Here is a 20,026-nt window from a genome sequence, read left to right as displayed (position 1 = left end):
CCGTAAAAGCCGGGCTGAGGCGGAAGGGAGGCCAGGCGGAAGGGAGGCCAGACGGAAGGCAGACTTCCCAAACTACGCCAGGTGCAAGACTTCCGCCCCGCAGAGACCTTGCCCCCACCCCCACCCTCGCCGTCAGCCCAGCTCTGGTTCCGCGCAGTCTCCTGGAATGATTTGCCGTCTCTATGGCAACCCAGTAGCTGGCGTCTGAAGATGGAGACCACTGCGTCTACCGAGGGATCACAGTCACGGTGAGAGGCACAGCTCTGGCTGCAGGCTTAAGGGGACAAGGAAGGTTAACAGACTCGCTTTGCTGCGCTTCTGACAACTTTTCCGCTTTCACTTTTTTTCAGCTCTTTAGATGTACAGCCCAGCCCCGAAGGACTAGGGTCTATTTCGGATCCCTTTCCTTCTTGGGATGGCCGTCATAGGTCAGCCCTGGAAGCTGCAAGGGCAGAAGCTTCAGCAGCTGCTGCAGCCGCCTCCACTATCGAAGCAGCTGCATTACCTACAAAGACCCCAGCGCCCTACTCTGAACGGAGCCTTCTCATGGAGCCCTCCTCTGAGAGTCTTCTTGGGGAGCGCTACACTGGACCCAGATTCACCCACAAGATAGGCCACGGGAGACTTGGCTTTGAGCCTGTCTCTGTTTCCCATATTGCTTGGACTCCCTATACTGCAAATGACCTTAGCTCTAGCCCTGGTCTTGGCTTCAGCTCTGGCCCTGGTCCTGGCTCCAGTTCTGGTCCTGGCAGTGGCTCTGGTCAAGGTCCTGGCAACGGCTCTGGTCGAGGCACGGGTCCTGGTCCTGCCGCTGATTCTAGGCATAGGCCAGGCTCTGGCCAGGGCCCTGGTTTCAGCTCCTCTGCTCCTTCAGGCTTCATAAAACCCAGGGCAGATCTGCTCCCTAATTATGCCTCCTGGAGTCACCACAGCCACTGGGAGCCTCAGAAACAACCCTGGAAATTTTTGAAAGTCTCAGAACCTGTTGCCCGAGGGCTGTGGAAGCCCCCTGAGGTTGAAGGGATAAGTAAGGTTCTCAGTGAAACACTGCCACGGGGCCAGTGCCTTCTCTACAACTGGGAGGAGGAGGTATTAAGGTTTTAACCTGCTCCTTTTTGTTGAAGGCTGCCCCCAGTCGATGAGGGTGGGTACCAGAAAGGATATCATGGTCACTCAACTTGGGGCCCACAGAGAGCCACCAACCACCTGGATCAAGTCCCAAGCATGCAGGATGGCTCTGAGAGTTTCTTTTTCCGACACGGACACCGGGGACTGCTGACCCTGGAGCCACAGTCACCCATGTGCTCCAGCACCACCCAGAAAGATTCATACCAGCCCCCAGGAAACCACTCTCAGCCAATTCGAGGTATGAAACATGAGAGAATGGGCCAGAGTGAGTCTAGCAGAGAAAAAAAGAGAGGAATGTCTGATGAGTGTAAAACGCAAAGCTCAGTTTTTCTTCCTTTTCCCCAATTTTTTTTCTTCTGGGCCTGTTTCTTAACCAGACTCCCCCACTCTGTCCATTCCCTGACCTCCCGCAGGGAAACGTGAAGCCATGCTGGAGATGTTCTTGCACCACCAGATCTGGTGAGAGGCTGGGTGAAGGGGAAAGGGGAGGGGGAGGACAAAAATCAGGGGAGAATGGCCTTGATGCCCCTCAGGCCAATGTAGTAAAGAGGTGCAGGCAGAGCAGGAACCCACAAGGAAGGACTCTGAGGTCGAGTCTGTGACACACCACGACTATGGAAAGGAGCTGGTGCAATCAGGGCCTCCTGCCCCAACAAAGGTAAGAACCCATCCCACCCCACTTGTACAGCTGGGCCCTGACAGGCTGTGGGAAAGCAGCAGGCCCAGAGGTTGAGAGAGGGAGCTTCAGGCCAAGAGTTATTCAGTTATCTCTCCCTCACAGCCTCACGACTACCCTAAGGAACAGCCTGAAACCTTCTGGCTACAGAGGGCACCACAGCTACAGGTGTGTGAGGGTGACCAGGTGTTGGGAGTGGGGGAAAAGGACGGGAAGAGGCTGTTCTGTCCCGGCTTGGAGGAGAGAGGGCTCTGTCCTCATTCTGGCACTCCTCCAGGGTGTCAGTAACATCAGGACTCTGGACACGCCATTCCGGAAGAACTGCAGCTTCTCAACACCAGTGCCTTTGTCTCTAGGGCAGCCCTTGCCCTATGAACCCGAGAATTATTCCCACCAATTGGGAAAAATATCTTCCCTTGGCTGTCAGGGAGGAGGGCAGGTGGTGGAGGGAGGGGTAGAACTACTCCTGTCTAAGGGTCGAGGAGGGAAGTAGACGTGGAATATGGAATCTCCTTCTGTCTGTACTGAAGAGATGGGGAGGAAGTGAATTCGGTCTGTACTTGGTGAAGGGGCTCTTTACATAAAAAGGGTTCTCTCTCATCCTGAGACTGCTCATTCAGTGATTCTGTGAGTTACCGTGTCCATACCCCATAACCTTTCCTTGGAGTTGCCCCTAACACAGACTATGTCACCATGACTGGTTTTGTTTGTTTTATATTTGGCCAAAATATTCTGGTTTAGATACAGATATTTACAGAAGGTAGGGAGGAAAGGAACCAGGCCAGAGAGGAACAGGTATATGTACAAGGCTGGGCTGCAAAGGGCAGCAACTTCCATATAAGTTGGGGGTTTTGTGCATGTTGGTTTCCATCTCATGTGACAATGTCCACTTCTGCTATGTGGAGAGATGATGGCCACTGCCTACCCGGGTACCAGCAGCAGGGGATTGTCTGACTTGGGAAGAAGTGGGGTTTACAGGAGCCCAGCAGGTCCTTTCTGCTCTCCTAGGAGCCAGTAAGTTCGCATCTTTCCTTTTCCCTGGAAGCGGAGAAGTAGAGATAATTCAGATTCTTCTATGTTATTCCTCATATCTCCCTCCCTTCCCCCCACAAACCCCGTGATTGTGTTCATCCTCCCATTCCATGACTCCCTCCCCATGGCCTGCCATCACCTTCATCTCCACATCCCCTCGAAGCTCTAGCTGGAAGCATCCTAGCTCATCCAGGGCATCCTTGGTGGTAGAGGAGACATGAATCTTAAGGGCTGGGGTGGGATAGGGGAAATGATGGAAAGAAGAATCAAAGAAAAGGCAACCGAAGAACTGGCAGGATCGGAGAGAGCTTTACCCAACCACCATCCCTCAGGAGGGTCTCAGTCTTCCCAGGGCACATGCACTAGAACCAAAATATGTCCAAGGATGGGGCAATCAGGAACTGTGGTCTCTCAGAATGAGATTTGGAGGAACTCTGAAAAGAAGAAAAGGCCAACACAGGTTGAGGCTGATGCTGGGGTTGAGGGCTAATGTCTCACCTTGACCATTAGACTCCATTCGGGAAGCAGTGTTCACTGTGTCTCCAAAAAGACAGTAGCGGGGCATCTTCAGGCCAACGACCCCAGCACAGACGGGCCCTGTGAGAAGAAATAGGTTGGGAGAGCCTGGGAAAAGTCGATATGAGGACAGGAGTGAGAGTCAGCCTTACCCGTGTGGACCCCTATGCGTAGCCTCAGCTGGTCATGGGGTCGGTGGCGGATGCGGAAGGAAGAAACCGCATCCAGTAATGCCAGGGCCATACGAGCAATTTCCGGGGCATGGCGCTGACCATTTCTGCCTGGGAGACCAGATACCACCATGTAGGCATCTCCAATCGTCTCTACCTGATTGAGAGGGGGATGAAAAGGTCACCTCTATCTGTATCAGTGGGGATGGGGAAGGGCAGAAGGAGACAAGCTGGGTACCACTATGAGTCATCCTGACATCCTGACAGCCTGGGGGCCAGAACATTGACTAGAAAGTAAGTGCCATGGTCCTGAGAATCTGGGAGAAGGGGAAGTCAAGGGAATCTGTAAATCCTCCTGCCCATCCCAGCACCTGGCGAATACTCTACAAATGTCTGCTGAATGGACACCCTGTCTGCAACAGGACATGGTCAAATAGGCTCTGCTGTCAGGAAATGGGAAGCAAGACAACAGGGCTGCCCTGAAGAGCACAGAAGCTGGTGGGGAGGTCAACGAGGCCCAGTGAAATGAGCCTCAGACAGCCTAAAGTGTCAAAGGTAAGAAAGCAGGCACTTGGCTTCGTTAATTGTACTGAAGCTGTGTAAGAGAAGGTCCTTGTTTTTAGGAACTACACACTGACCTGTTTAGGGATAAAGGGGCACTGTGGGGCTTCCCTGGTGGCCTAGTGGTTAAGAATCTGCCTGCCAATGCAGGGAATATGGGTTCGAGCCCTGGTGCGGGAAGATCCCACATGCCGGGAAGCAACTAAACCCGTGCGCCACAACTACTGAGCCTGTGCTCTAGAGCCCGCGAGCCTAGAGCCCGTGCTCCGCAGCAAGAGAAGCCACTGCAACGTGCACCACAACGAAGAGCAGCCCCCGCTCACCACAACTAGAGAAAGCCCGTGTGCAACAAAGACCCAACGCAGCTAAAAATAAAATAAATTTATTTCTTTTAAAAAGGGGGCACTGTGTCTGAAACTTACTTGCAAAAGGTTCAGAAAATAATATATGGATACATAGATTTTTTTTTTAAATAAAGCAAATGGGGGAAAATATAAACAATTGGTGAATGCAAGTAAAGGGTTTATGGGAGTTCTTTGTTACAGTAATAACAGAGATGGCAGAGTAAGTCCAAAGGGAAGGGACAGGAGTGGGTAATAAATACTATCTGTACAATATTAGGCATTTTCCACAATAAATTTATTATTCCCATCATACAGATAAAACATCTGAGGCTCAGGGAGCTTCTGTTACTTGCCTAAGGCCACACGGTTGGTCACAAAGCCCGATCATTTTTACTCCCAAGCACAATAAAGCCTACCCTGTGCCAACTCAATGACTTCAACAAAAAGCTTTCACTCCATAGCTTGTCCCTCACCCCAATAAATCATTCTATACCCACATCCTGTATGATTCCTCCATGTCTGGAGTGGATGAAGAGAAGAGAAAAGATGACGAGGCTATGCCTATACCCCCAGGCAAAGAGTGGCAGACAGGGGCTAGATCTTGGGATGGCTCCGATTAGGCAAGCCTTAAGGATTCACAGGAGATTAGACGGGAATGTACAATTACAGTGCCAGAGCCTCATTTGTCTACAAAGGGTACTCTAGCACTAGGATGCTGGAGACCCAGGCAGGAAAACTGACCCTGGAGCAGGTAAGGCATGTGGGATTCAGGCAGACTGGGTTTTAAAAGAGTGTCAGCGTAAGGGCAGCCCCAGCTCTCACCTTGTAGACGTCAAAGTTGTCAATTATGGCATCAAAGCAGGTATACAGATCATTAAGAAGTGTCACCACCTAACAGGGATGGGAAAGTAGAGGCCTTAAGACTTTCCAACTTTCTAAGACTGTCCAACTAAGACTGTCCAACTTTCTAAGAATTCTTAACACACAAGCCATAACAAGATATGGAAACTACAGACCAAGCTAATCTTCCCTATTATCAAGGATCTCTATGCCCCAGTGAAGCTCCTGCAGGTCTCTACCCCACCCTCTGCCCCTCACCTGGCTCTCACCTGCATGGGGGTGCTCTCTGCTGACAAAGCTGTGAAGCCAACGATGTCACTGAAGTAGATGGTAACGCTGTCAAAGGCCTCGGCCTGTACGGTCTCTCCCCGTTTTAACTGCTCTGCCACTGAACTAGGAAGCAAAGGTACAGTTTGAGCCAAACTCAGAGAAAGAGGGTGGGAGGGAGAGAGAGAGGAAAGGAGTGTATGGCTGGAGCAGAGATGAGTTCTAACATGAAAGCTGAGCCTGGTGGAGGAGAAGGAAGGTGGCTGGGAAGACATTACAGTCCAGGGCAAGGTAAGGTGTACAGGTGGTGTGGGGTTGGAAGGGGATCCCTGGGGATGTGGGCTAAAGGTCTCAAGTTGGGATTGTTCTACATACACTTGCTGGAGCAAAGGTCTGGTAGAGCAGTGTCCTAAGAAGAAGGGATGGGAAGCCAGGAAGAAGGCAGCACACCTCATTTGGAGACAGAGTGAAAACACACGGTCTAGAGCCAGAATGGGCTCATGGTAGCAAGATGTAACAAAGCAGCATTCTAAGGGTTGGGAAGTGAGTTCTCAGGAGCTTGATTAGGCAGAAACCAACAGAAGAATACCACAGGAAAATTCAGGAAGGGGGACAGGAGTCTCACTGGGGTAGAATTTGGTAGAGCAGAGCCTCAGCCTTGCGTTTCTCCTCCAGGTAGGCCTGTGTGCGTTCCTCCACCAGCTTCTCCAGGTTGTTGGCATACTGTTCCATGCGCAATAGGAGGTTGTCCAGTATGCTGGTGCCACCCTCCCTGGAAGGAGGCCAGGATAGGGTACCTGCTCCAAGATGCTCAAGACCCCCAGGGCTTTCTACCCAACCCACCCTCTCGGCCCCACCAACCCCACCTCACCCACTAAGACTGATGTGTTCTAGCCCCGGGGAGCTCCTGCACCATAGTGCCCTCTCACTTGTTAAAGCGGCGAATGAAGCCCTTAATCTGTCCAAAGTCTGGTCGCTCAGCTGCGTCCTGGGCCCAACACCGCTCCATCAGCAAAACCAGCTCTTCGTTCAGTTGGGTCCGGTCGATGCTCGGCCGGAAATAAGGCCGCTGACCATTTCGGACCTTCTGGACAATCTCTGAGGGTGATAAAGGGTTTGGATGAAGAACAGGTCCCCTAAGTAGAGGAGGCTCTGGGTCGTAGATTGACTCTCACCTTTGGGGCTGAGGTCCAGGCCCTCCAAGTAGAAAGGACCACTGCGAAGGGCTATCTCCTGTAAGATGATCCCAAAGCTATAGACATCGGCCTTCTGCATGCCTGTGGTTGGCAAGGGGTTCCCACTGAGCAGTTCTGGGGCAGTCCACAGCTTCTCTGAAAAGAGGGAACAGGCGGCCAGGTCCTCAAAAAGGAAATCCCCCAGCCCACCTGGCCTCATTCCTATAATGCTCGCCGTATTACTGTCACTCCGTCTCCCTCTCCCACCCTCCCTAGGTGGAAATGATCAGGGCCGGGGGAGCAATGTAAAAGCAGATTGTGGGGGAAGGCCTCACTGGCATAGAGGGCGTGGTTGTCATCAGGTTCAGCAGTTGATCGGAAGCTGGCCAGGCCATAGTCTGTGATTTTGAGCACAAAACGACTATCCACCACACAGTTGGAGGACTTGAGACTCCCATGGGATGCAATAATGCTGTTATGGAGAAAGGCCATGCCCTGCAGGATACAGATCAAGTCATGGGATTGGATCATATCTGGCTTGGGATACCCCCTCTCCGTGAGATGGACATTAGCTAGCTGTCTAAAGATCTTGGGACCATGGGCTTCCCTGGTGGCGCAGTGGTTGGGAGTCCGCCTGCCGATGCGGGGGACACGGGTTCGTGCCCCGGTCCGGGGAGACCCCGCATGCCGTGGAGCGGCTGGGCCCGTGAGCCATGGCCGCTGAGCCTGCGCGTCCGGAGCCTGTGCTCCGCAACGGGAGAGGCCACAACAGTGAGAGGCCCGCGTACCGCAAAAAAAAAAGAAAAAAAAAGATCTCGGGACCATAAAAACAATAAGCTAATTTCGGAATGCATCCTTTGTACAGTTTCCACCCCAGGAAGCAGGCAAAATAGGAGAGTCGTCTCTTCCTGGTACCTTAAGCAATATATCGGCACCCAAGCACCAGGGATAGGAGACATGCTTAAGAGGAAGGACAAGGGGAGCTATCAGTTATCACCCTGGAAAGGGCGGTCTGTCTTCTGATTAATGAAGGGATCAGAACTCTGAGGGTGAACTCCAAGAATACAACACCCATGGTGGCCTCAAATGCTTGGCCACTACTCAGGAAGACATGGCTTGAGATCCAGGTATCAAGAGTACCTGGATGCACCAAGGAAGACTAGCCAGTTGTAAACTTTAACATACAACCATGTATAGGCAGGCAAGTCGAGATAGAGGAGGAAAGCGATCTACTACAGGGGATGTCGGGCCAGAGAGAAAGTGGAGAAAATAGTAAATTAGAAAAACCTGGGAAATGGACAAAGGTAGGAGGTAGCTACCAAGCCAATGTAGAAGCCTGAAACTTCTGGCCCCCCTGGGGCCAGAATGGAGAGAAAGGCTGCCTGTGAGGGACTCTAAGGCAGGTCCTAAGAAGGCAGAGTGGTGCTTCCCCTGGGAAGTCAGTTCAGGTGGAACCGAAAAAGGATACGGCGTCCTGTATGCTAACCTCCTTTAAATGTTTAGCTCTGGGCTTAAACAACTCAAAACTCTAGTCTCTGTGAACTCTTCCTTTTTATTCGTTTCATCTTGATATCAACAAACCTTTGGGAATCTCCAAACTCGTGAATACAGATGTTAGGCTTCTGGCTTTGTTCTAAATCACCTTTCCATCAAATCACTGTTCTCTCAAGAGTCATGTTTTTCTTACATTTATCATCACACCTCCAGCTGAGCACCACATCAACTTTACCTAATATTTTATCTCTGACTTGACGGCAAACTTTAACACACACACACAATTTTTTAAATAACCTCTTGAAAACTATGCAGAGAAACCAAAGCCAGCTCCAGGTGTGGTACAGGTGATCCACTAGGCTAGCTCACTGGCTAGGGGACTTGCTTCTAAACACCTGTCCCACCTGTGCAAGATTCAAATTTATGCCTTCACAAATCCATAGACCTCTGGGTCACTTGAAAATAGCTGAAACCTAATATATTAGAAGATACCAAACATTTAGTATAATTTTCCTTGGCTTCTCTTAGTTTTACTAATAAATGTTCATTTCGAATTTCAGTTTTTCTGAACAAAAGAGCAGATACGTGAAATATTGGTTAGAGAGTAAATGATGAGGAAAAAAAATCGAAGATAAATGTTTGGAGACCCCATTAATTTTTCCCTGCTAAGAGATTTTAATATAAACTCTTGGAGGAAAAAGAAAAGATGATGGAGAGAGATTTGAGATATTTGAGATCTGAGATTTGAGCTAGGGCAGGAAGACAAAAGTTCTCTACAAGTACAGGACTCTTTGTGGCAGATAAAACTCATTCCCCCCAATTAAAAGCCCCAAATCCATTGTTTACCCATTATTACCCAACCTTAAGAATAAGGGGAAATGGAGAGATGGAATTTTTAGACTAGGAAGAGAAATCATAAGCAAAGATAGAAAGAGGGAGGCATTTTAAAGTGGATGAACTCAAGGAGGAGTGGGGAAGACTCACCTTAACGAGGTCATTAATGAGTGAGTAACGAAACATCCAATCCAAGTTGATGCTATCATTTTCCAGAATATCCTGGTAAGTGACATGGAATAGATTATGTGACTTTCCTAGCCCCACTATTACCTGCACAGTCAGTGTAACTTTGGGCCTATCTCCCCTGCCCCTATAATCCCCACCTATATCCGTCACCTGTAAACTCCCACGAGGACAATACTCGGTGACGATGCAAATGTTGGGAGGGTCTATGCAGGCGCCAATGAAGCGAGTGAGATGGTTGAACTGAACATCTCTCATCTAGGAAAAAAAAAAAAGGAAGAAAAAGAGAATTGAAAGAGCTAAAAATTAGATACAGAAATCTACCACTACATGAGAGGACCTTTCTCTTAATTGTCTTTACAACTTGAAATCATTTATAAATAAACCCATTGCCCTCCTAGCCAATTTTACTGTTCCCTAGTCCTCCCCTTCCCCTTCCCCTTCCCCATTCTTATTTACCCCTGGCCCTCAACCCATACACCATGACTTACATGTTTGAGTTCAAACAGAACCTGCCGGGTCAGCTCAATGCGCTTCTTATTCACATGTTTGATGGCAACAACATTTCCCTGATGGTGGGAGTGAAAGGGGAAGAGGGACATTAATATCAGAAAGGGTCTCTGGGTGCTGGGAAAGACTGGAGAACTGTGGGAGCATCCAGGAGATCAGCTGGACAGAGAGGAGGGTTATGAGGAGCAGAGGGTCACGGGAAGAGGTGATAGATGTGGATGAGACAGAATGAAATGGTGGGGACCAGAACAAGTGGACGACTGTTCACCTTGAAGTGACCGGTGTTGGCAAAGATCTGGTATTTCCCATGGGCTGTCATGAGCGAGCCGTAACTGGATCCCCGCTGGGGCCAAGGGCAACATGGAGGCGGAAGGATGAAAGGAACATTAGATGGTGGTGGTAGTGCAGGTGCTATCATTACAGGCTGATGTGCTGGGAAAGGTCCAGGGTACGAAAGGACAGGCACTCAGAGGGAAGCAGAGGGACAGCTGAGACGAGGGCTCACCAGCGACAGTGTGAGACGACTGCCTGCACCTTTATGGTATCGCTCTGAATTGCCAAATTGCAGCTCCTCCCAGCGAATGCGCCACAACATGCTAGCCAGCTCTTTCTCCAGCATCAGTTTTCTGTAAGGACTGCACACCTCAGTTGACTGGCAAGCCCAATCCTACCACCCCAGAAGCCAACAGCGGGGTTGCAGAGACTTCCCGGCAGCTCCTGAAGCTGCGGTTGTCACGCCCCAGACACAGGACTGAGAGAGAGGGATGCATTCCCTCCCCCGTGTTCTAGGGGCCTCCTGGCCTCAGCCAGAAGGCTGTGTGGAAATGGGAGGGAGGGAGTAGGTCAGCGGAAAGCCCAGAACTCACCGGAAAATGAGGAAGCTGGAAACGCCAAACATGATGAAGGTGATTCCTGTGCCCAGAGCCACGATTGCCAGAGTGGAAAGTGGGGCTGAAGGGAGAGGGGGCCCTGAGAAAGACTGTGTGTGGTGCTGTGAACGGGGAGGGGGATGCTCTTAGGTGCAGGGAGCAGACAGATCTCGAGAGGTAAAGAAGCAGGCAGGGGGCATAGGAGAACAGGTGATATAGAGCTAAGGGTGGGGGAGCCCGTGAGGAGGAGGTGAAAGAATGGAAGGTCAAGGGAGGAAGGATTGCTCCCAGTCCCTGCACACACCCACTTTTATCACAGGATGGGTCGTCCAAGTCAAAGGCACAGGGGGGATTGTCCAAGGGGGGGGCCCCCTTCACCCAGGGGATGGGCCGTCCTGTCCACCAAATCTGCTTTTCGGCTCCCGAGTAGTGGGCTGCAGGCTGTGAGGAAGGAGAAAACAGGGCCCACAGGCCTGCTCCCACCAGCCTCCTCCCCCCAAACCCAGCTACTTGGGTGCTTTTCTCCCCATCCTACCGCCCACCCACCAAAGCAGCTCCAGCAGAGGAAATAAGTCCCTGCCTCTAGAACCTGTGATTCTGCCCCCGTTGACCCCCTGAAAGCTGGGTTTGCAAGCCCCCCACTCTCCTCCCTGCCTCATCCCCCATCACCTGAAAGTCCCCAGAATCCAGGTCTCCCATGGCCCACAGGACAAAATCAGTCTCCCGGTCATTGTTCTTGTCCATAACAACCAGTCCAGTTACACCTAAGACAGAAAGGAGTACCCCTTACTTTGAGATCTACCCTAGGCCCCTCTCCTATCCTCCCAATCCCTCCAGTCACCTCACAGTCTGTCCCTGCCCCCATTCTTAATATGTGTCCACCTCTGCCATGTTCTCTGACCCCTACTAACTCTCCCTCCTGCCCCTGGTGTCTGTGTTTTCTTCTGCCCACTCCACTCCTGAGCGTGACAGCGGCACTCTGGCCTCCAACTGACCCTCTCCATTACCATGGTATCTTCTTCCTTGCATCTTCTCGACAATTCGAAGTCCATCTTCCCGGGTGCCTCCTTCCTGTATTGTCTCATTCAGGACTTCAGCATATAGCAGGATCCCATCGTAGAAGCAGCCAGCAATGAGGTTCATCTGGGGGTGGTAACTTCAGCAGTGCTCTCCAAAGGTCCTGCCAGGCCCCTTCCCCAGCCCCCTTTTCCATCTCTGGGGTCTCCTTCTACCTCTCCTCGCTCTGGTTTGCTTTCTTCCCTCCTCTCATTCCTAAGGTGCCACCCCTACCTCACTGAACACTAAGGCAGAAGAGAAAATCCTGAATGGAAGTGGACAGCCCCCAAAGTAGGGCTGGCTCCATGGCCAAGGCTTGATTCTGAGTTAGGGAGAAGAGGCTTTCCTCAAAGTCTGGCCTGATTCTCGGGGAAAGAGAGATCTACTTACGAGGGAAGGGGCCAGCTCCACACCAAAGTCTTCCCGAGCTCTTATCAGAAGACGATTCTGGAATTCCTGATACTCAGGATTCGGGGGTTCTCGGTATGTGATGACCAATACCATCTGTACCAACAGCACATGGGAGAGTGGAAATGATTCAAGATGGGCATTAGGGGAAGAGAGGAAGCAGGACAGGGAAACTTGCTGAAATATACATGATATAAAATGTACATGGGTGACTCTGAAGGCCGAGAGGATACTAAACTCGTGTGTGTGTGTGTGTGTGTGTGTGTGTGTGTGTGTGTGTATGTTTAATGCTCTGGGGACAGCAGGTGGCATACCTCCATACAAGATAGATAGATAGGATGGTTCTGGGAAGGTGGAGACTGGGAAATACATGAAGTCAACTCCATCCCCCAAACTGGGCTCCTCATCGTCCTGAAGCCCCTACTACCGCCCAGGCCTCCCAGCAGGGCTGCCATAACACTCACAGCTCCTCTGTCCCATCCTTTCTGGGTACCTGTTTACTGGCAAGGACAACACTGAGCAACAGCTCCTCTCCCTGGTGTTAATTACTGCTAATGTTATCAGTAAAATGTTTACATTTTCATTTGGGCCACTTGAGCACAGTGCCTCCACCCAGTGAATTAGAGATTTCAGGTCCTATGACAACTGGGGGAAATCCTTTGAGAGAGTGATTCCATCTGTAAAAAGCCATGAGCCGGCTCCTTTAATGTGCATGGAACACCCACTATATGCAGTCCTGCATACTGGCATAGTCCCGCACATCATGAGTCACAAGGAAAACACACAGTCACATGCCCACACACATCTCATAGATAAGCCAGTGGCACACACGGTCTCAGTCATGCACACTTCTCATTGGCCACAGTCAGCATGTCTCTGTCTTTCACTGGGATGCCTGCCTGGCTCCCACTGGCCCAGTGGCCTCACACACTTCCCACTTCTTGGCCTCTGCCTCCACCTCAGGCCTCCACAATCACTGAGACCAGCCTCTGCCTTCGTCAGGAAACTGGCACTGCAACTTTGGGGAAAGACTTCAGATCAATATATTTTGTGAAACATGACTTTGTGAAATGAGAGATTAAAACTAGTCGTTTGGGGACTTCCCTGGTGGCGCAGTGGTTAGGAGTCCACCTGCCAAGGCAGGGGACACAGGTTCGATCCCTGGCCGGGGAGGATGCCACGTGCCGCAGAGCAACTAAACCCGTGCGCCACAACTACTGAGCCTGTGCTCTAGATCCCGCGAGCCACAACTACTGAGCCCGCGTGCCACAACTACTGAAGCCCATGCGCCGAGAGCCCGTGCTCCACAACAAGAGAAGCCAACGCAATGAGAAACCCGCACACCGCAACGAGGAGTAGCCCCCCCTCGCCACAACTACAGAAAGCCCATGTGCAGCAACGAAGACCCAATGCAACCAAAAAATAAATATAATAAATAAAATTGATTCTTTAAAAAAATAAAACTAGCCGTTTCTACCAGTTGTGTTAATTCCTGTCATAGAAAGCACCATAGGGATACTAGATATATCACTTACGATCTATTATAGATCAATTCATTCCAGGTAGGAAATAATGAAGTCAGTCTCTAACACACATTGATTATATTAGACTGGAGTCTACTTCATGATGTAATTATTCTTACTGGAGCGTTTGGATGCTGGATCACACACTGCTAATACTCTCCCACTGTCAGGCAGAATTAAAAAGGAGAGGGAGACTGAGGGTGGAGCTGGAAGGGTTCGTTCAGTAACACCTATTCAAAGAGATCTTTATTCAAAGAATAAAAGAAAAATAGAAGGGTAGGATATGGTTGACCAAAAATGTAAAAAGTTAGTTAAAAAACTTGAAAAGATCAGGCTTCACACAATGTCTATTTCATTATAAAGATTGATAATAGGTTTTCAATGCTTTTTAAAAAGTAATTGCCTAGGTTTGTTTCTTTGCTAGACTAGCAGTTCTCAATCTTTTTGGTCTCATGACCCCTTTACGCTACTAAAAATTATTGAGGACCCCAAGGAGCTTTTGTTTGTTTGGATGACATCTACCAATATTTACCATATGAGAAATTAAAACTGACAAAGTTTTAAAACACAAGAATACACAAGCACACCTCCTATAGCTGCCAGAATGATGACATCATCACACATCACATAACCTCTGGAAAACTCCACTGTACAATCATGGAAGAATGAGAGTGACGGAGGCAAATAACACCTTAGTATTATTTTTAAACTAGTTTTGCCCTCATGGTCCCCCTAAAAAAGGATTCCAGGGGCCCCCAGGATCCCAAGACCACACTTTGAGAACTGCTATGCTCGACTCTGTTTTGCTGTGGTTACCAGCTACTAAAAAAAAGAGAGAGAAGCAGAAGAACTTCCAAAGAATTTCTGTTCTTGCTCAGGGACTAGAGAGAAGGTAAAGGTAGGTAACTGTGTCCCATTCCACAGGGGACCCCAGGCGGGAAAAAAAAAAAAAAAAAAAGCAAAGGCTGCCAAAATGGGTACAGCGGTGGGTGGAAGCCAGGAGGGCGCCTGGGAAATGTGCGAGGGCAGCAGACGCCTGGCTCTGCCTGTGGGCCCACCCACACCCAGACCCACTCTGGCTGCCGCAGGAGGCGCTGTTAACAGTGGCCTAAATTAACAGAATGGTCTCCACAAGAGATGCTGCCTTCCACGGCCCTTGGTTTACTGCTTACTTCCGTTCTAGCCGCTGGTGTCCCCCATCTGTAACCCAGTCTCATGCTGGTCACCTAGTTTGTGGCTTCTGCCTGGGCTTCTGACCCTGTAGAATGTCCTCAAATGTCCAGACAGAGCCTCTGGATCCTTAGAGCCTAGTCATTTGGTTAGTTCCACCGTATCTACTTATTCTTCCCTTTCCTGGTTGATCATCTTGGTTTACAGTACCTGCCAGCTCTACTCCTGTCTAAATGAATTCCTAACCCCATCCCCCCTCTTCCCAACACACACATTGATTCAATTCCACAAACGTGCTAGGCACACAGAATACAAAGACAAGCAGGATCCCTGCCCTCAAGCGGCTATGGTTCAATGAGGGAGAAAAATCATAGCAACATATTTAATTTTAGAGTCCTCTCCCCCAATCGTTAGTATCCAGCATGAGCTGGGACCCCTTCCTTGGGCATGACACCCTCCTGGAAAGGCTGCGGGCATCTATATCAGGGACTCCTCACCTCTGCCGCCACCTTTTCCAGGCTGGCCTGCTCTGGGACCCCAGTGGGCCAGGTATCTCTGGGGTGTGGGCTCTCTGCTCTTTCACCCTTGTCTGGAGCTGACCACACAACTTCCCTTTGATTTTCCCCTCAGCGTATTCTTGACTGCCCCTTCTCTTATATTGTAGCAAAACCTCCCTCTTTGTTTTTCTGTCTGAGTAATGCCTACAGTGAGTGGGAGAGCTGAGAATTACTTTACAGTTCACCCTGGAAAAACCTGGGTTTGGACTGCACGGGTCCACTGATATGCAGATTTTTTTCAATAAACGCAGACCATGGTACTACATGATCTACACTTGGTTCAATCCACAGTTGTGGATGGAACCTCCAAGAGGGAAGCCTGACTGTAAAGTTATACTCAGATTTTCGACTGCATGGAGGGTGGGTGCCCCTAACCCCCACAGTGTTCGAGAGTCAACTGTATGTAACTAATTGTTAGCAGACTAGATCCCTCCTCCTCCTACCCTAAGTGCTGGGGCCCCTTGGCTGGTAGGAATTCTCCCACAAGAAGAGAGGTGTTCCCTCCACAAAGAGAGTATGGCCCAGAAGCCTGTGGAGTCTTCCCATCTGGGAGGGTTAGAGAGACCCTCCTTGACCACACTAGCTAAAGCACAACCCCCCGATACTCTCCTCTCATACCACGCTATGCTTTTTTTCTCTTTTTAAGTAACACATCACAGTTTGTTCTATGTTTGTATCTATTGCTTGTTTATGTCTGTCTGTTCTACTGAATGTAGGCTCCAAAAGGCAGGGACATCTGTTATGTTCTCTGCTGTATACTAGCACCTCGCACAGTGACTAGGACATAACAGGTGCTAGCTAAGTAAACACTAACAGAATGAGTCAGTCTTCAGATGAATCAAACATTGACTGAATAATGTTGTAAGTTCTAGAGGAGATAGAGATAGGCACAAGAGTGGGAAATTCAGTCCAACCTGAGGATTCAGGGATTGTTTCCTAGAAGGGAAAATAACTGATTTGAGTATTATAGAATACACAAGCATTATCCAGACACACAAAGGTGAGAAGGTCGTTTTAGGCAAAAGTTCAGCAGCAACAAGACCTGTCCTGCCACTGCCCGTGTTCAAGTGTGACGGTCACAGACTTATACTCAGGCATGCAAACAGATATGTCATTCACAGTCAGACACTACCAAATATATAATCACAGCCACATAAAACCTTACTCATTGGAGAAGGTGGCCACCCAAGTCCAGCCCTTTATACACATCTACTTAGAGTCAAAGAATCTCAGGGCTGAAAAGACCTTAAGGTTATCCTACACACCACCTCAAATCCTTTTTGGGATAAGAAGGGGGTATGCATAAATAAGTTTTAAAAAGTACTTATGTACATAAGTAAGTGAAAAAATGGTGGGAGAATCGGGGAGCAATTCATGGGTATGATTTTGAGAGAGAGAGATTTGGGGTAAGGGGAGGAAGACCACTGTGGACAAAAGCAGCAAAGAGCACAAAGGCAGGGGGGCAGGGAGGCCCGAGGTAGCAGGTCTGAGCAAGGTCTAGCCGGCTGGAGTACTCAGCAGTACTGGGAGGTAAGATTTTAAAAGTGGGTTGAGGACTGTATAAAATCTTAAATGTCATGATAAGGAGTCAGGACTTTATTCTGTAGGAAATAAGTCATTGAAAGTTTTGAGCAGAGAAGTGAAGTGAAGACAGTCATGTCAATTTTCCCTACGAACTGTTTCTCATGTCCATCTCTTTTCATTCCTGCTATCATCACCATAGTTCAAGCCCATACCTCCATACCGCATTCTAACCTATTGCAGGTGGCCTCACTGTCTCCTCCTCTTCTAATCCAACCTGAGTTCTGTCAGTATATTTCTCGTCACAAAAAAACTTTAAAGACCCCACCATTCAAGTCCAAGTGCCTCAGTCTTAGGTTCAGAGCTCTCCTTAATCTGAATCTACCTCTGCAGCATTATTTCCTATAATGTGCTCCTAGTGAACCATTCTTTCTTGTCAGGTCAGTATCTTCTTGGATTCCCAAACATGTCCATTCCCATCTTTTTTTCTTTGCTCCAGCTGCCTGCATCCTCTCTCCCACTCTGACTAGGAACATGACATCTATCTTTAAAGTCACCATACAGTCTTGCTTCCTTTATAACAGCTTTCCCTAAACCCAGTCCACAGTGACTCTCTCCTCTGAACCACTCAAGTTCTTAGTGTCTGCTCCAGGACACATCATCACATCCTTTCTTGTACCTGTATCTAACTGCACCACAATCATGCCTCGCCTCTCCAGAAAGGGTGGAAGCCCTCCCAGGGGCGGGGTCTAGATCTTTTCCTGAATTTTCCCCCCACCCCACGGTATATCTACCATTGGTACTTAGGAAAAGTCAGTGTTCCAGGATCTTGGGAGGTAGCCTTGGAAGACACACTGAGAAAGAGCCACAAAGGTGAGACTAGACTTGGAAAGCCTCCATCCATTTCACCCCTGTGGTTCACAATTCTTGCCTTCTTGCTGGGGTTTCTGTGGGGTCTTGTGACAGAGAATTCCCAAAAAAGGTCCTCTCCCCGCTCCCTTCAAGTTTGGCTCAAATGATACCTGAAAAGCTTCTCTGAGGGCCTCGGCCTGTTCCCAGGTGCGATTGTCCTGCCACGGCCGGCCTGTGGAGCGCGTGGGGCCTGCACGGAGACTCTCCCCAAAGACATCCAGGTAAAAGAAGACATAATCTCCGTTGGTCAGGTTCTCCCTCTGGGCCTGAAGCAGGATCTCATGCAGCATCTCCAGAGGGCCGCAGATATACACAACTGGGAGCAGGTACGTGACAGAGGGGCACTCTGAGAAAGCATCCAGGACCCTAGACAGCCCCCTCTCTGACCATCTGCATTCCCATCTTTAGCGAGGAAGAGAGGCCCTAATCTATCAACCACCCAGCAGATGCTCCCCATTCCTCCCCCCTTGGAGTCTATGTCATAAGTACCCTGAGACCGTATGGACCATCTGGCAGAAGTCAGAGCCTGACTCCAGACCCCAGAGGAAGGGAGCTATCCTTCAAGCCCCTCCTCTTCCCAGGGCCCTGCCTGCTGCTCCCCGCCAGCCCTCCTCACTCCCCCACTCTGCCCTGTCTTTCCTTAAGCTCAAAGGCACTGACTGCTCAGAACTTCTCTCAGTGGGAGCTCTACCTGTCTTTCCCAACCTAATCAGCTGCACCGCAAAGCCCATTTATGGAGTCTTCACGCTTTTTATGCCACCAAGGGGTACTGGCGGCCCAGTCTGAGAAGTCTCTGCTCACAGACAGGCACACATTTTGGAGTGACCATCAACCACACTCACTACTCCAAGGAACTCACACTGCTCCCCAAATTCAACTTCCCCCAATCCCACACTCTCCCCGACACAAGCTCCTCCCCTCAGGCCATCTTACTCCTTGTTCACATCTGTCTGTGACATCCACAAGCCCCCCAACATAACGCCTTAGCCCCTCCCAGGGGCTCCATCCACACGTGTTTCTTGATCCCAACCACCACATTCGGCTCCTCCACGGCTATCTCCATCTACAGCTTCCCAGTGCTCAGCTCCAGGGACACAGCGACCCTCCTCCCCTGACCCTAAGTAGCCCGGGCCACACTCACTGCGCCCGTTGGCCCGGATGAAGTGGGTGGCCTGCTCAGGGCCCCCCGGCTCACGGGCATACACCTGGTGCTGCACACTGAGGTTGCTGCCCTGCAGGGCCTCAAAGACGCCCTCGATGGTGAAGTAGTGAGGCCGGTCATCTGTGCGAGCATCCAGATACAGCAAGGCAGCACGGGCAGTCCAATTGAAGTGCCCATGTAGCGTCACTACAAACTCACCCAGCTTGGGAGCAGAGGGACCAGTGCGCACCAGGGTACGATAATGCTCATTCTTAGCCGCAAAACCAGAGGCCACAGCACCCGCAGTCAGCAGGGGAAGGCGCCAATGTGAGGCAAAGCGGGCCACAGAGGCAGCGGGGTACACGCAACCGGGGCCCAACAGAAGGTCGGGATCGTGGTAGAGCTTGAGGTCCACAGCGCGCAGCGGGGCCAGGTACTCAGAGCAGGCGCCATCTAGTTCAGAGCTGACGAACCGTAGGTCCACGGGCAGCGCCCGGCCCAGCGCCTCCACAGCGAGTGCCACAGCGGGACCCACCCGTGGCCAGGCCCAGGCATAGCTCAGGTTGTGTTCTGGCAGCACCACCGCCAGCGTCAGGTTCCGCGTCCCTGGAGGACGCACCCCACCTGCCAGGGCCGCCACCACCAGCAGGAGTGATGGCAGTGCCATGGGGAGAAAGCAGCGGCCCCACCCACCCCAGAACCTGGGGCCACTCTGGCCTACGGGGGAGCCACAAGCACCGCCCAGCCTGGAACCTGGGGAAGGCCGCCAGGGAAAGAAGTGAGGATAAGCTAGGTAGACTGGGATACAGAAAGTGGCAGGAATCGGGGAGGAGGAGATGGGAGGAAGCCCTGGGGAGTGGGTAAGGAGTGGGTCCACTAGCCTAGGGCAGGGACGGAGGAGGGCTAAGAGTAGGGTGGCAGGAGGAGGCAGGGACCAAGGGGGCCTGTGACTGGGATGGGGAGAGCGAGAGGTGAATTCGTCTGATGAATCTAAAGCTGAGAAGGAAAAGGGGATCCGAGACTGGGATGGGGTGGAGGGGGGGGGTTGGCTGGTACAAAGAGAAGGCCTGGGGGGACCTCACCGCTGAAAGGGCTAGGAGGGCAGAGAGCTGCGAAAAGAAGGACCAAGGGGATAA

At 50.6% G+C, this 20,026-nt stretch overlaps 2 protein-coding genes across 3 annotated transcripts; one reads left to right on the top strand and one right to left on the bottom strand.

Annotated features, from left to right (window-relative positions):
* The first annotated feature begins 210 nt into the window (after positions 1-210).
* SPAG8 (sperm associated antigen 8) lies at positions 211-2,278 on the top strand. The gene is given in 8 exon segments (XM_065879913.1): positions 211-248; positions 351-1,089; positions 1,192-1,366; positions 1,542-1,587; positions 1,672-1,786; positions 1,910-1,972; positions 2,082-2,235; positions 2,238-2,278. Coding segments are annotated over 8 exon segments (1,371 nt in total).
* A 222-nt stretch (positions 2,279-2,500) lies between these two features.
* NPR2 (natriuretic peptide receptor 2) lies at positions 2,501-19,557 on the bottom strand. 2 transcript variants are annotated; one of them, XM_065879444.1, is made up of 22 exons: positions 18,891-19,557; positions 17,860-18,065; positions 12,049-12,162; positions 11,610-11,745; positions 11,272-11,366; positions 10,911-11,043; positions 10,600-10,684; positions 10,239-10,359; positions 10,002-10,076; positions 9,715-9,792; positions 9,377-9,481; positions 9,188-9,259; positions 7,045-7,204; positions 6,710-6,865; positions 6,464-6,632; positions 6,160-6,306; positions 5,537-5,660; positions 5,250-5,318; positions 3,505-3,679; positions 3,335-3,433; positions 2,976-3,067; positions 2,501-2,842 (listed from the first exon to the last, which is right to left on the bottom strand). In XM_065879444.1, the coding sequence occupies exons 1-22, from the start codon at positions 19,555-19,557 to the stop codon at positions 2,777-2,779; spliced, it is 3,144 nt and encodes a 1,047-aa protein (XP_065735516.1). In that variant the 3' UTR covers positions 2,501-2,776. The 2 variants fall into 2 exon arrangements, with proteins under 2 accessions (XP_065735516.1, XP_065735515.1); XM_065879443.1 differs by having other exon boundaries at positions 2,777-2,842; positions 10,239-10,368.
* Positions 19,558-20,026: the final 469 nt, after the last annotated feature.

The sequence above is a fragment of the Phocoena phocoena genome, chromosome 6 (assembly GCF_963924675.1).
Source record: "Phocoena phocoena chromosome 6, mPhoPho1.1, whole genome shotgun sequence".
NCBI classification, from domain to species: domain Eukaryota; kingdom Metazoa; phylum Chordata; class Mammalia; order Artiodactyla; family Phocoenidae; genus Phocoena; species Phocoena phocoena.
Note: the sequence above shows the minus strand (reverse complement) of the source record. Positions and strands in the feature narration are given on the sequence as shown.